At 44.0% G+C, this 13,705-nt stretch overlaps 1 protein-coding gene across 1 annotated transcript in view; it reads right to left on the bottom strand.

The window, feature by feature from the left end:
- The window catches only part of Mamdc2 (MAM domain containing 2), a 159,126-nt gene that overhangs the window by 59,048 nt on the left and 86,373 nt on the right, over window positions 1–13,705 (bottom strand). The window contains exons 6-7 of the mRNA XM_036205401.1: window positions 10,429–10,685; window positions 5,021–5,114 (exon numbers count right to left, since the gene is read on the bottom strand). Coding sequence (XP_036061294.1) covers window positions 5,021–5,114; window positions 10,429–10,685 — 351 coding nt within the window. The remainder of the gene's footprint in view (window positions 1–5,020; window positions 5,115–10,428; window positions 10,686–13,705) is intronic.

A 13,705-nucleotide genomic window follows, 5' to 3' on the forward strand; every position in this document is an offset into this window, starting at 1 on the left:
GTTTTCTGAACTGCCTATTCTATGGTTACATTGCAGGTGCAGTAATACCTTGAAACAGTTCAATGGATAAAGAAGTACAATGTTATTCAAAGCCTGATAAGGCAAATGCTGGCTCTGCCTAAAGCTATGGGTTAGTAGATCTGAGAGAAGAGTCTGTGGGAGCTCCTCACCGTATTCCTGTATTCCTATAAATGTCATCTGAGTTTGAAATGCTACAAAAAGAGTTCCATAATCTCCCTCCCTCCCTCCTTCCCTCTCTCTCTCTCTCTCTCTCTCTCTCTCTCTCTCTCTCTCTCTCTCTCTCTCTCTCACTAACATTACAGAAAAAGAATGAGAAGAAACTGTCCCCATGTAACTGGAACGTGGGCATTTCAGGTCACATTCCGGAGCCTGATAGTGGAAACGGAAATGAGACCCGCGGTGCTCCAGGCTGGTGATTCACCCACATGCTGCTCTGCCTGTTTCTGGCAGAACTAGAGCATATCTTTAATTAAGCCCAGGAAACAAAGCCTGCAAACAAATGAACATAATGTCACACACAAAGGTCCTTCAACATCCCTTCAGCATTCTCACATGGATAGTGGAGACCAGAGGAAGCCCTACCATCTCAGTTTTCAGCCAACTTCTCTCTACCTGAAAACGGAAAACAGATGAAAATACAAGATGTACAGCCAGCCATTTAGCTCTGGAAATAGTGAGGCACTCCTAAATGCCTGGCACAGAGATCATCGGGGCAATGAAACTATTCATCAGGAGTGACCTCAGAGCAGTGCCCCTAGCCGGCTGCAAGAGAATCTTAACTCCTTTATTCGGTCTGTAAGAGGGGGTAGAGGTAGTGCTGAATTCAAAAGTTTATAGCAGATTTATTCACATCTGCGAGAATGTAGACTCAGCCATGATGGTCTTCAGTCAGTGAATGGGCACATGAGCTGTGGTGCACTAAGACAGTGGAATATTACTCAGGGTTAGAAATTGTCCGTGGAGCTACAAAGAGCCCTGGAAGAAACATAAATGTACACTGTTAAGTGAAGAAAGCCAGTCTGAAAAGGCTGTACACTGTGTGACTCTAGAACTGCAAGGCATTCTGGAAAAGGCAAAATTAGGGAGACAGGAAAAGATCAGTGGTGGGGAGAGGGAGGAGAGAGGGAGCCTGTATTACACTGTAATGATGGGCTGCACATGTCATTACAAATTTGTCCACACTCAGGGAACATGCAACCCACAGTGACCCTTAATGTACATAAACTATGAAGTCTGGGTGACTAATATGTATGGGGAGAAGGATATATGCTGTGACTTCTCATGTTGAACCTCAAAATGCACCAGTAAAACACAGCTTTAAGCAAGGATCACTTTTCTCCATGGTAACACAGAGTTTCCTGGTCATGCTATTTTCTTCTTGATAAATACTTGGTCTTAGAAATGATTTGTCTATGGTCTGATAAAGAGAAAATTTCAAAATTGGAAATCATAGACCAAATCCTTTTTATGCAGAATATTGAGACAGTAACTGAAAGCCAAAGACAGGGACCCCCAGTGTACTGCCCAGCATTGAGGTCAGGGCAAAGCGCATGCTCACAGCTTGTTTCAGAAGTTCGGGTCAAGTGTAGATCATAAATTGACATGGTGGATGCATTAGGGAGGAACTGGAGGCAGACACAAGCCGTTGAGCATCGGTTGATAGGAAAAAGAAAAGAAAGCAGACTCCTTGAACCAAGTTATCAGAAAGCATCACCATGTAAACATTAGTTAATTACTTGCTGTCTGACATTTGAGCTTCTTAGAAATGGAGGCATTTGAGACAACCTAATTAGTGGTAGTGGCGCTGCAGCCCGGGAAGAGCAGTTGGAGTGTTTGTCCCCTTTTCCTCTGCTCTGTGGAGCTCCTGGAGACAAGCGGAGCACCAGTGCTGTAATCTAAAGACTCCTCGGCCCCTGCAGCAAGAGACAAGCACTGGACACAGTAAGGTGAAAGAAGCTAACTTTGGAGCATAGTGCTACTTCCTGCGAGGCAGCTTAAAGGCAGCAGAGTGAGTGTGACCTGGCCCCAGACTACAGAACCATGATGACAGAGGGCGGGGCTTCGGAATAAGTACACTTTAGGAAACTAAGACAGGAAAATGTCAACAACTTCGTTTACAGTTTAGGCAGCAACTGGAGTTGTTTTCAAATTAGACTAGAATTCTGGGCAGTGGTCAGGTATTGGTGAATGGTCACTGTTGGCTCATGTGGCCTTCTGAGGAGTATCTATGAGTAACCATCAATGCCAGGATTCTTGCAGTCTCTGGTCTGGAAGTGGCATGGAGAGAAGCTTGGGCCTGAAAATGCCACAACTATTGGTTAAAATATTAAGGCCACTCCACGTAGTCAAAAGGGAGGTTTATTTTGTGGGGTAACTTACAAGTGAAGGGATAGGTAACAGGGTCCGGGAAAGGTGTAGCGCAGTCTGGTGGTGTTCTCTGGAGAACTCTGCTCAGTCTACCTCCAGCATCCAGGGTCCAGGAACCAAGAGAGCTCCCCCATCCGGATCTCGGGTCTTTGGGGGTCCTCTCTCGTCTCCGCCTTGTAGGCGTGACAGTTACTGAAGCCTCAAAGGGGGTGGTACTTTCAGGTCAAAACTGGAACAGCTACCCACTGCACACAACACTTTGGAGTTGGGCATTAAGTTAAGCCTTCTAGAAGTAGACAGGAAGGCTTGCTGAGTGTTCTAGGATGTATAGACTAAAAGGCAATAGTGTAGACTCCCAGGAATGTCCTAATGTTTTGATATTGTGATACAATGTTGTCATCCCAGCACCTCTGTGATGGCTCACAAGCACCTGGACCTGACAGTTCAGTGGGCATGTATGCATGCACATACATACATGCAGCAAAACACATAAGAATAAACCTTTTTTAACAATTACCATGACAAGATCACACAGCTTATACGTGTGAGTAAAGGGGTGAAAATCCATTTCCTGGTTCTTGGGCATAATACTAAAATGATGCAATGTAGTGATTTTGAAAAGCAAGTCTGGCATGCACAATGAGGGGTTTTAAAGACCAGTATGGAGCCTTGACTGACCCTACTGTGTGAAAACACACGTGGGGTCCTGCAGGGAAAGGGGCCTTGTGTGAGGATATCACGCACTGAGGAGCTGCTGGCTCTCTGAAGTAACCTCATTGTGCTGGAGTCATTTTTTCCCATTTTCCAGTCACACCAGTGTTGTAGGGAGGGAAGTGCTCCTGCACATTCTGCATCTCTTTTTACAAGCATCTGCAAAGCTGGTTTTGTTACTTCCTGGCTGCTTTTTCATCCCACCCTCCATCCAGAGCAGACATTGAACAAATATTTCTTCTCCCACATACCTAGCTTAGAAATGGAAAGGTTCTATGCAAATGCCCAGTAACAGAGAAGAAAAACTTTAAAAAACCACGACAAGGAAATTATGAAATTGCCGTTATCATGATGGAGACATTAACTGTTGGTATCAGGCAGCAATCAAATTTCTAAGAAGTAAAACATTTTTTTTCTGTGTTCTGTCAAATTTAGGGACTATTTTAATCTTTGGGTTAAGTTATTTAAAATATGTAAACACACAAGTTAGGCGGGTAGCTCAGGAGGTGGAGTACTTGCCTCCCACGCCTGAGGCTCTGGATTGAGATGGTCTCATTTAACTCCCTTTCAAGAAATTAGAATCAGTAAAACAACAACAAATGTCATAGTCAGGGTTTCTGTTGCTATGAAGAGACACCATGACCACCACAACTCTTGTAAAGGAAAACATTTAACTGGGGCTGGCTTAGAGTTCAGAGGTTTAACATTATAGTCATGGTGGGCAGCATGGCAGCATGCAGGCAGACATGGTGCTGGAGAAGAAGATTAGAGTTCTGCTTCTAGATCTGCAGGCAGCAGGAAGAGAGAGTGACATTGGGCCTGGCTTGAGCATTTGAAACCCGAAAGCTCACTGCAAGTAACACACTTTCTCCAACAAGACCACACCCACTCCAACAAGGCCACATCTCCTAATAGGGCCAACTCCCTATGACTCTGTGGTGGCCATTTTCACCACAACAAAAAAACCCTTAGTTTTTTTGTTAGCAAATTAGATTTCTCTCTAATTTAGGAATAACAGTTTAGCTCAAGTAGAAAATATGAACTTAGATAGGATTTAGCTGAAAGCATATTAGAGACCAGTTCTGTCTTAAGAGAAAGTCAGACCACAAAGGCCAGCTTCGCTAACCCATTACCCATGCATGCTCCAGACACAGAAAGAGTGCTTGCTAGTAAAATGGAATGGGAACAGTGTTGCCAAGAAACAAATTGACTGAGCAGTAAGGTCAGTTGCATTTAACTGTGTCATTGTTTAATGACTGTCATCCTTATTGTAAAATACTTTGTTTATCCATTTTCCAGGAAAGTGGAGAATTCCCTCTCTTTTCAGACGTCAAAGTTTTGGAGTGTAATTTGGGCCTGGATAAAATTATGTGAGGGTGCTCTTTGAAAAATAGGGTAGTTAAGAGCACATACTGTTTAGCTAAGACCATCTCAGAGATGTCTACTGAATACTAACATTTATAAAAATAAGAACATTATGGATCTCGGAGAGTTAAAAATTAGAGGTTTTATAATTCTACCCAGTAGATTATGAGTTTTTTGTTTTGTATTGTTTTTTTGTTTTTTGTTTGGTTTGGTTTTTCTCTAAATTTAGCTAGCTATTCATTGTATGAACTCAAGGTATAGTTTAAAGAGATACATTAATTTGGGTAAATTAATATTTAACTTTTTCTTTCTGAATAGGGAGGGGAGACAATAGTGTCTCATGAGAACTTGTATATAGTATGAAAGAAATTAAATCCACTGTGTGAGGGATGAAAGGGGGTAATACCCCAGAAAAAATGATTACTCAGTCGATGAGCTTTTAAAGATAAGGTCAGACCACAGGGGAGGAAATTAAAGACAACCCAGAAGAAGTGCTCACTCTGCGCACCTGGTGTGGCAGGCACATCCCAAATGAGGAAGAATGAGTAGGACTCACCTGTCTGATTTTGGCAGTGAACAGGAGAGAAAGAAATATCATCCAGGGCAACATAGCCTCCTTTGGGACCATTGAAAGCAACTTCGAAAATAACCTGGGAAGGAAAATGACAGGTAGCATATATTTACGTATGTTCTTACTCTTACATGACTGAAAACGACACATCAATCAAACCAACTGAGGCCACGTTACAAGGACTCACGTAATCACTTTCCAATATGTAACTGCTTGGTCATCACCCTACTTAACCCAGAGCTTCTTTCAGGGAACATAAAATTGCTACATTCTGAGGGGTTTTGTCTGTTGAAATGTTATCTATTGTGGTCTAATCCTCAATGTGATGGGTATTAGGAAGTGGGTCCTTTAAGAAAGTGATTATTAGCTCATGAGGTTGGAGCCCTTTGTTCTTGAATTTAGTGATGAGTCCCAAGGAGCTTTCTTCTTGTGGAGACAAAATGGAAGACGCCATCTATGCACTGGGAAAAGCACCCTTGCCACAGTGAATTGGCCAACACCTTGCTCTTGGGTTTCTCAATCTCTAGATTAGGAGAGATACATTTCTGATGTTTCTAAGTCATTGAGGTAATGGAATTTTGTTGTAGCAGCCCATAATGGACCAAGACGTCTGACATTTGTATTTGTTAGTGGCTATATTTCCTGCTCCTTGACTGTCAGCTGACATGCCCAGATATTTCTGGCAGAATTCCAGAACTGATTATCACCATGGGCTTCATCTAAAAGAAAAAGTCAGTGGAGAAAATAGATTAGGTTTTTCCAATATCTATAAGAAACTAACATATCTGTCTGGGCCCTTTGCCCCATATGGTACTCCAGATGAGAGTCTGAGCAAAGACACAGTATTAAGAGCTGAGCATGTTCATGGCCATGTTCCGACAGATTCAGAAAGACCATGGGTCAATGATATCGATCCTTCTACTTTTACCTCCTTATCTTCCACCTACTAACTTTGAATTTTCTGTGTGTGACAATAAGGCATTAGGTGTGATCAGCACAGCCCCAAGTCGTGTTAGGAAAACAATCCAGGTGTGCAGTCTATGCTGTGTGAGTTGATAACTAAGTCACATTGTGGATCATGGCTTGAAACTTGAATGGCCAGGAAGGTATAAATACATGAAGTGGGCTTGCTGTGATGCAGACTCTCAAGAGTGGAGAAGGCAAGCCTGTCTAAAGGAGGCAGCTGCTACCCTGCATCCTAATCTCTAGGATCTCAGTTTGTTCCCCTATTGGAGAGTTAGGTTTTACAAACATAATTCAGATGAGGTCGTAAATGCACAAGGGTAGGTCTCTATCCCTAGTGACTGATGTCCTTATCGTCTTTATAAAAGGGAAAATTTTGATGTGTGCATGCTTCCTGTCCCCACCACAGACCAATGACACTGGAACACTGATAGAGCGAGAAAAGACGGCTCCCATTGAGCAGAGAGATTAAGAAGCTCTTTCTGACGAGGGTCTGCCTATCACAGTCCATATGCCGGGGTTCTCCGCTCAGAAAAGCCTCCTGTGTTTATTTTCCTTTTGAAATGCACTCGAGAATGTGGTGACAACAAGTTCCCTGATTTCTCCAGTGCCAGTTCCTTTTCTTGGCAATTAGCAAGAGCAAACAACACAAATGACAGACTCAGACTAGTGGAGCAAAGTCACACACATGTGGATCCAAAGATGCATGTTAAGGGTTAGCAGTGCCCAGCATTCTGCCTTTTCAAGTGCTGATTAAAAAAAAAACAAAAACAAACAAAAAAATCAAAACAAAAAACTAGCAATGCTTCACTTATAAAAATGTTGCCTGAAGAGTTTATGTTGGATGAAAGAAGCTGGCAAAGAAAACACTATCAGTGTGTGTAGGTGCCTGTGTGTTTGTGCACAGTGCACACGCACGTGCATATACACATGCCTGCTTGAATGTGCTTTAATGTGTGACCTGTTTGACTTCAATAGAGGAATATGTTGTGGGGCAGCATTTCTTTTCCTTCTGTACCCCAAAGTCACAGAAAAATTTCCACTGGACTGTACGGGTAAATCGAAATCTGATCAGACTTCGTGACAGGAAATAACACGCATTCTCCAAAGGCACTGTACTCTCTGGGTCTGTTTGGAGTGAGGGATCTGAGAGGGACAGGAAGGAGGCCAGCATTGTCAGGCACACCAGCAGCAGACAGCACATTGGGAGTGGAGACCAAGCTCAGCCTTCTCCAGTTCCGCAGCAGGCTAGCAGATGGTGCCACTGAAAAGCAGCCAGGGGAACAAGCCACTTCTGAGCTTGAAAGGGAACTGGAGAAGACACAGAGGAAAGTACAAAGTGAAAAGTGGGGGGTATTAATAACTTCGGCAATGAAGACTCCACTTATAGCTAGCTGCAAATGCTCAGCAACCATGATGCTGCAGCCCCAGATCCTTGCCGCCCTGGGGGGGGGGGGGTGCTCAGACAGACTGAAGCGCTTCCTTCAGTTGTGCATTAGAGTTTACTCTAGGAAGTCTCCTAAGCTCGCTGGCATCTACCAGCTGTGTGACCTAGAAAAAAGATGTCAGACTTCTTGGACAGTTCTGTTTTCTCCTTTGTCCTCTGTGAATGTGGGCATGATGGTATGTATGTACTTTAGAGGGCAGTAAACACTGTCAGTACCTGGAAGTTCTGAAAGACATGCAGCTGTAGATGTGGATTTAGGTATGTGCTTAAAGAAAGGTCTGTAGCAAGAAACACTACAATGTCAGTTTTCTTTATCATTGCGAAGTTGTTTAACTTATTTTTGTTTCTTTGAATTTTCTGATTCTTTTGATCTGGATATTTATCATGTATATAATTATGAAAAGTAACATAAGAACAAAATTTGACCCAGACATGGTGGCACATTCCTTTAATCCCAGCACATGGGAGGCAGAACCAGGTGGATATCTGTGAGTTGGAGGACAGCCTGGTCTATAGAGTGAGTTCCAAGACAGGCACTACACAGAGAAACCCTGTCTCGAAATACAAAACAAAAACAAAAACAAACAAATAAAAAGCAAACAAGATTTGTTTCAAGTTAAGGCTCTAATGATACATTTACTTCTGATCTTATAATAGGGTTTTTGTTGCCAAAAAGAAAAGAATTCTTTTTTTTTTCTAAAAAGACAATTCTCTTAATTAACAGAAACATTCAAAATTGATCTTAATGAAACAAATAAAGGGAGCCATCTCCCCTTGTGGCACTGGGCGGGTGGTAAGCACCATTAAAACATTGTGAAAGAATCACTGCCAGTGTTCAGAAACAGTCTTCAGGTTTGTATTGTAAGCATGCTTTCTGATGTGCATTTTCCTGGAGCTAAGCAAAGGCTGGGCATGGGAATCCAACCCTCCAATTAGCAGCTTTGGGACATTTCTCTTGCTGCCTGGATTCTTTGAATCAAAGGACGATCAGTTCAGCAACCAGCCAGACTACTCTTGTGCCAACACTGGCAGGCTTGAACACCTGGAGAAAACTACTCAATGATCACAGAAAATTGCTTCGGCCTTTGAAGGCACAGCTTCATCCAGGGCTGTTGGACAGTGTGTCCCGGACATTTTGCTATCACATGTTTCAGTGAACTCTAGATGACCTTATTACCATTTCTACCTACGTGCAACTTCCCTTGGTGGCCTAACAGAGGGGCTTCTGTGACTGGTGCTGAGGAGGCAAGGCTGTGATTGATTCAAATATGTCTCCATGGCTGTGGTTGGTGCCAGGAGGCAAGGCTGCGACTGGTTCTCTAGCTATACTCAGGCTGCTCAGGCTCACTTTGGGAGTTGGTCTGGAGACTTTAAGCTGGGAGACCTTCCTTGCTGTTCCAGACCCAATAAAATGCTTCTGTCCAGTCATTTTTTCTTTTACGCAGTGAGGAACATGCAGAAAGCAGCAGCAGCCGGCAGAGTGGTGGTGGGGGCGGTGGAGCAGTGACTGCTGAGCATACGGAGCCTGAGCTGTAATGTGGGAAGGCAGCTGGCTCCTGACAGCTGGAGAGGCAGCATCTAAGCTGCTCAGAGTGGCCGGCAGCAAGAAAAGGGCCACAAAAATAGGGAGACGGTGAGAGAGGAACAGAGGCAGAGACCACCAAAGAGGGATAAAATGCCACAGGGGCCACAGAAGAGGACACCCAGGATTTGGTCACTGGAAAAGTCCAAGGGTCTCAGAGACTAGGTTTCAGCTACAACATTGGGTGTAGGAAAGACTGAGGAACATGACTTCCTAGGCAGACAGGCAAGGGATGTAGGACTCAGGGTCTGGATCCTAGAGGTACGCACAGGAATTGTAACATTATAGGGTGCTTCCTGCTGCTGCTGCCCATCTGCCTCCTGCTGCCCATCTCCGCTGCTCAAACCAGAGGGAAGGTGCCCAAAGCCAGCACCTGAAGACTTCCTTTTTGCCTACTCAGATTTCCATCCAGGACCCCAGATGACTGGGAACTCTGGGGTGGAGGTTCAGAAAGGAGTCATACTCGGGCCCCGCGGGCCCTCTCCCCCTTTAACTCTCCATGCTTGTAGCACAAGATCAAAGGGAACACGCAGCAGGAAATTCAGCTGGTAGACAGATTTCCACACTTGTCCTTAGAGAACTTCTGATGGAAAATGAAGACAGTAAGAGAGGAAGGAAGGGGTCCCAGAGGAAGGGAGAAAAGCAAGGAGACTGAGAAGGGAAAAGAGAGGGAGGAAAACAATTAAGAGGCTGGAGAGATGCATCGGGAGCTAAGAATGCTTGCTGCACCATCAGGAGGACAGGAGTTAGATCCTAGCACCCACATAACAAGCCACGCGCGCGCGCACGCACACACACACACACACACACACACACACACACACACACACACACACCTCCAGCTCCCAGGGATCAACTGGCCTCCGTGAGTGCCAGCATTCTTAACCGCTGGCTGAGCGATCACTCTGCCTCCCTCCCCCTAAAAGATTACAATAGAGGCAGGTACATCAGGAGTAGCCGTGAAAGGGGGATGTTAGTCTTTGGATATAAAATTACAATCAGACTAAAAAGGTAGAGTTTGTTTCTTATTGCACAGTAGGCCAACTGTAATTAATAATGATACATTGTACATTTCAAAATACCTAGAAGAGAGATTTTAAATGTTGCCACTACCAACAAATAACACATGTTTGAGGTGATACTTGTTTGTGCTAGCTATCATGACTTGATTGCCACACACGGTATATATGAATCAAAACATCACACTACTACATAAATTGGCACAATTTGTTGTTGTTGTTATTGTTTTTTACTAAATTAAAAATAAAAAAAATAAAGTCAAGGTAAACAAACCTATCTTCAAAAGCACGATTGAGGTTAAGTAGGAACACACAGCGGAATGACCTCCATGCCTGTGTGTGTGTAGCATCCTAGCATGCCACCAGGCCAGGGCTCACCTACCTCCATGGGATAAGGAGCATTGAACTCCACCTCTGCAAGGTTCCAGGCAGCATTGTCTGGCCCGTCCACTTTCCAAATCTCCTCATACAGGCCAGCCATATCCCGAGTGTACAGAGAGAAGACATTGTCATTTCCTTGCTGAAGCTGGTAATAGAATGAGAGGCAGCCAGACATGGGGGCTGTGGTCACCGGGGAGATGAGCTGGGCCACCTCCTGGAAGTGCTTAACGTAAACAGAGTCCACGTACATATAGTGGCCTGGAAGTCACACAAACAGAATAGAGGGTAAGACAGGCTGGTAAGGTGCAGATGAGATGGTGACATTATGGACTCCCTTTAATATATCCGTTGGGAGGGGTGAGGAGGAAGGTGGTCATGCGTATGTAAATGTAATAGTTGGGAGCTGGACGCATGAGTTTATTGCATACTGCAAATGCCAGATGAGAAGCAATTTAAATTTCCTTTACTTTTGATTGAAGTAAATTATCCACACAGGAAAGATGTGTCATTTTCGAAGTGTTTGAATTGCCACAGATGTATACACCACTACATCAGATGTGATCCCTTCCTAAACCTTCTTTGAGCTATAAGACATCAAGACTGTACTGCCTTTTATATAAAAGGCATGGGACGACCCTCCTGGACATATTTTCACAACTTCTATCAAATGCATACTGTGTGGTTGAGTGGTTCCAAGAGTGCTCACAGACAGGGCTAGGGTTTGGGAGTCTGAACTTGTGATGACATTGATGCTGGACCCTGGTGACAGCAGCACCTGGCAGACCCAGAGCCACTAACCCCCACAAAAGGCCGAAGCAGAAACAATATGGAGACTTGGAAGAGCTTTGATTTGCCCTTGAAGAGAACTGACTTTGAATCCCACTTCCTTGGCGAGGTGCTGGGCTTGAGCAGGTTTCTGAATTTGTCTGGGCCTCAGTTTCCTGGGCTCTAGAATGAGAATACTGTCATCCTTTGCTGTCTGGATGAGATTAGATCCAGAAGCCCCTGGATCTATTCAACTCTGTGAATGCTTGAGTCCTTCATAGGAAATGGACTAATGTTTGTATGTAACCTATGGAGAGCTTAGATGCTTTTAAAAGGTTTTATTATACTAGTTTTGGTTTGTGAGCCTAGTCTTTAATGGTTAGGTTGCCTTGCCCAACCTTAATCCATGGGGAGGTGCTTAGTCTTACAGCAACTTAATATGCCATGCTTTGTTGATACTCCTGGGAGACCTGCTTTTTCCTAAACAGGAGGAGTGGACTGGGGGAGGGAAGGGCAAAAAGGGAGTGGGGGAAGGCCAGGGAGGGGGGACGGGGAACTGAGACTGGGATGTAAATAAATAAATAAATTTATTTTGAAAAAGTTTTCTTTATTTATTTAGAGACAGAGCCTTGCTGTAGTCCAAGATGGCTTCTAATTCCCAATCCTCTTGCCTCAGGCTCCTGAAGAATTGAATTATAGGTACTCAACTCTACATCTGATGCCTGGGGCTTCCATTTTAGAGCTCTGGTGTTCTATCATAGCAGCCCCCAATCCAGGTTTGTGTGGCAAATCTATCAAATTTTAAGTGATGTTCCATATATTAGTTTGATGATGACAAAATACCCCATTTGAGGTGATTTAAGCAACAGGAATTTATTGTCTCACAGTGCTGGAGGCTCAGAGTCTGAAATCATGTCAACAGAGTTGGTTCCCTTGAAGGGATGGAAAGGAAAGATGTGTCCCAGACCTCTCTCCTAGCTTCTGGTGGTCTGCTGACAGTCTCTTAGCATTCCTTGGCTTGTAGCTCAATCTTTATCTTTACATGTGATTCTCCCAATTGTGTTTCTCCCTACATTCAAAGTTATGGTGATATATTGTACCCTAATAAGATTTGCCTGAAGATCAGAGAGACAAAGGAACAAGCTACTACCACATCTTACCTCTAGGACTCCTCAGCCTGAAAAGCTTCGGTTCCTGTCTCCTCACACCTTTATACCTTTCTCCGCCTAGCTGTCACTTCCTTCCTAGTGCTGGGATTAAAGGCTTGTGCCACCACTGCCTGCCTCTGTTTTCCTCCTAGACTTAATCAATTTCATGTAGTCCAGGGTGGCTTTGAACTCACAGAGATCCAGATGGCTCTGCCTCCTGAGTGCTAGGATTAAAGATGTGTGCCACAACTGCCTGGCCTCTATGTTTAATCTAGTGGCTTGTTCTGTTATCTGATCTTCAGGGAAATTTTATTAGGGTGCACAATATGTCACCACACAAAGTTTCCTTTCCTCGAGGACACTCTCCATATTCAGTTAGGAGTCTGCCCACTTCTGCATCTTATTAGTTGCATGTACAAGCCTCCATATTATGCTTAGACTGTAAAATGTCTCCCACAGATAGATATATGTGTTTGAAAAGTTGGTATCCACATAGTGCTACTGTTTTGAGAGGGTATGGATCCTTTGGGATGTGGTGCCTGGCAGGTTTCTAACACATCCCTGCCCATGGTTCACTTTCTGTTTACTCTTACATCAGTATGTTAGAAGGTGAGAAATCCTAGCCACAGGCTCCTGCCAACATGGAGCCATTGGCTGCTATGGCTTCTGTTCTAGACTGCCTTCTTACTGTGATAAACACCAAGACTAAAGTCGCTTGGGGAGGAAAGGGTTTATTTCATCTTACAACTCCAAGGTCACTGTCCCTCACTGAGGGAAGTCAGGGCAGGAGCTCAAGGTGGGAACTGAGGCAGAGACCAGTGGAGGAATGCTGCTTGCTAGCTGGCTCAGCTACTTTTCATGTAGCCCAGCCCTACACGCAAGGATGGTACCTCCCGCAGTGAGCTCCTCCCTCCATATAGTTAATGATTAAGAAAATGCCTCATATACATGGCCACAGGCCAATCCAGTGGAGACAATACCTCAGATGAAGTCCCCTCTTCCCAGGTGTGTCAAGTCCACAACTGATGTTTCCTCTGACACCTTCAAAGTCCTTAAATTGCCTCTGTCAGGTATTTGATCGTGAGGATGAGAAAAGTAATACACTTTATTTCCCCAAAAGGGCACGCTCTGAAGTACAAGGGTTTAGGACTTCAATATATTAATTTAGGAGCAGCACATTTTGACATATAATAAATATTCCTTATTGTCATTTTTAAAAAATATTGTGTATGTGCATCAAAGCAACATACCCTCAAGTGGGATCCAAAGAACTTCTGATATGTAAGGAAGACTACTTATTTTACAGTCAAATGCCCCTCCCTCTAATCCAATCCTAGGATCCAGCCTGCTTCAACAAGAACATCT

Source organism: Onychomys torridus, chromosome 1, assembly GCF_903995425.1.
Source record: "Onychomys torridus chromosome 1, mOncTor1.1, whole genome shotgun sequence".
NCBI classification, from domain to species: domain Eukaryota; kingdom Metazoa; phylum Chordata; class Mammalia; order Rodentia; family Cricetidae; genus Onychomys; species Onychomys torridus.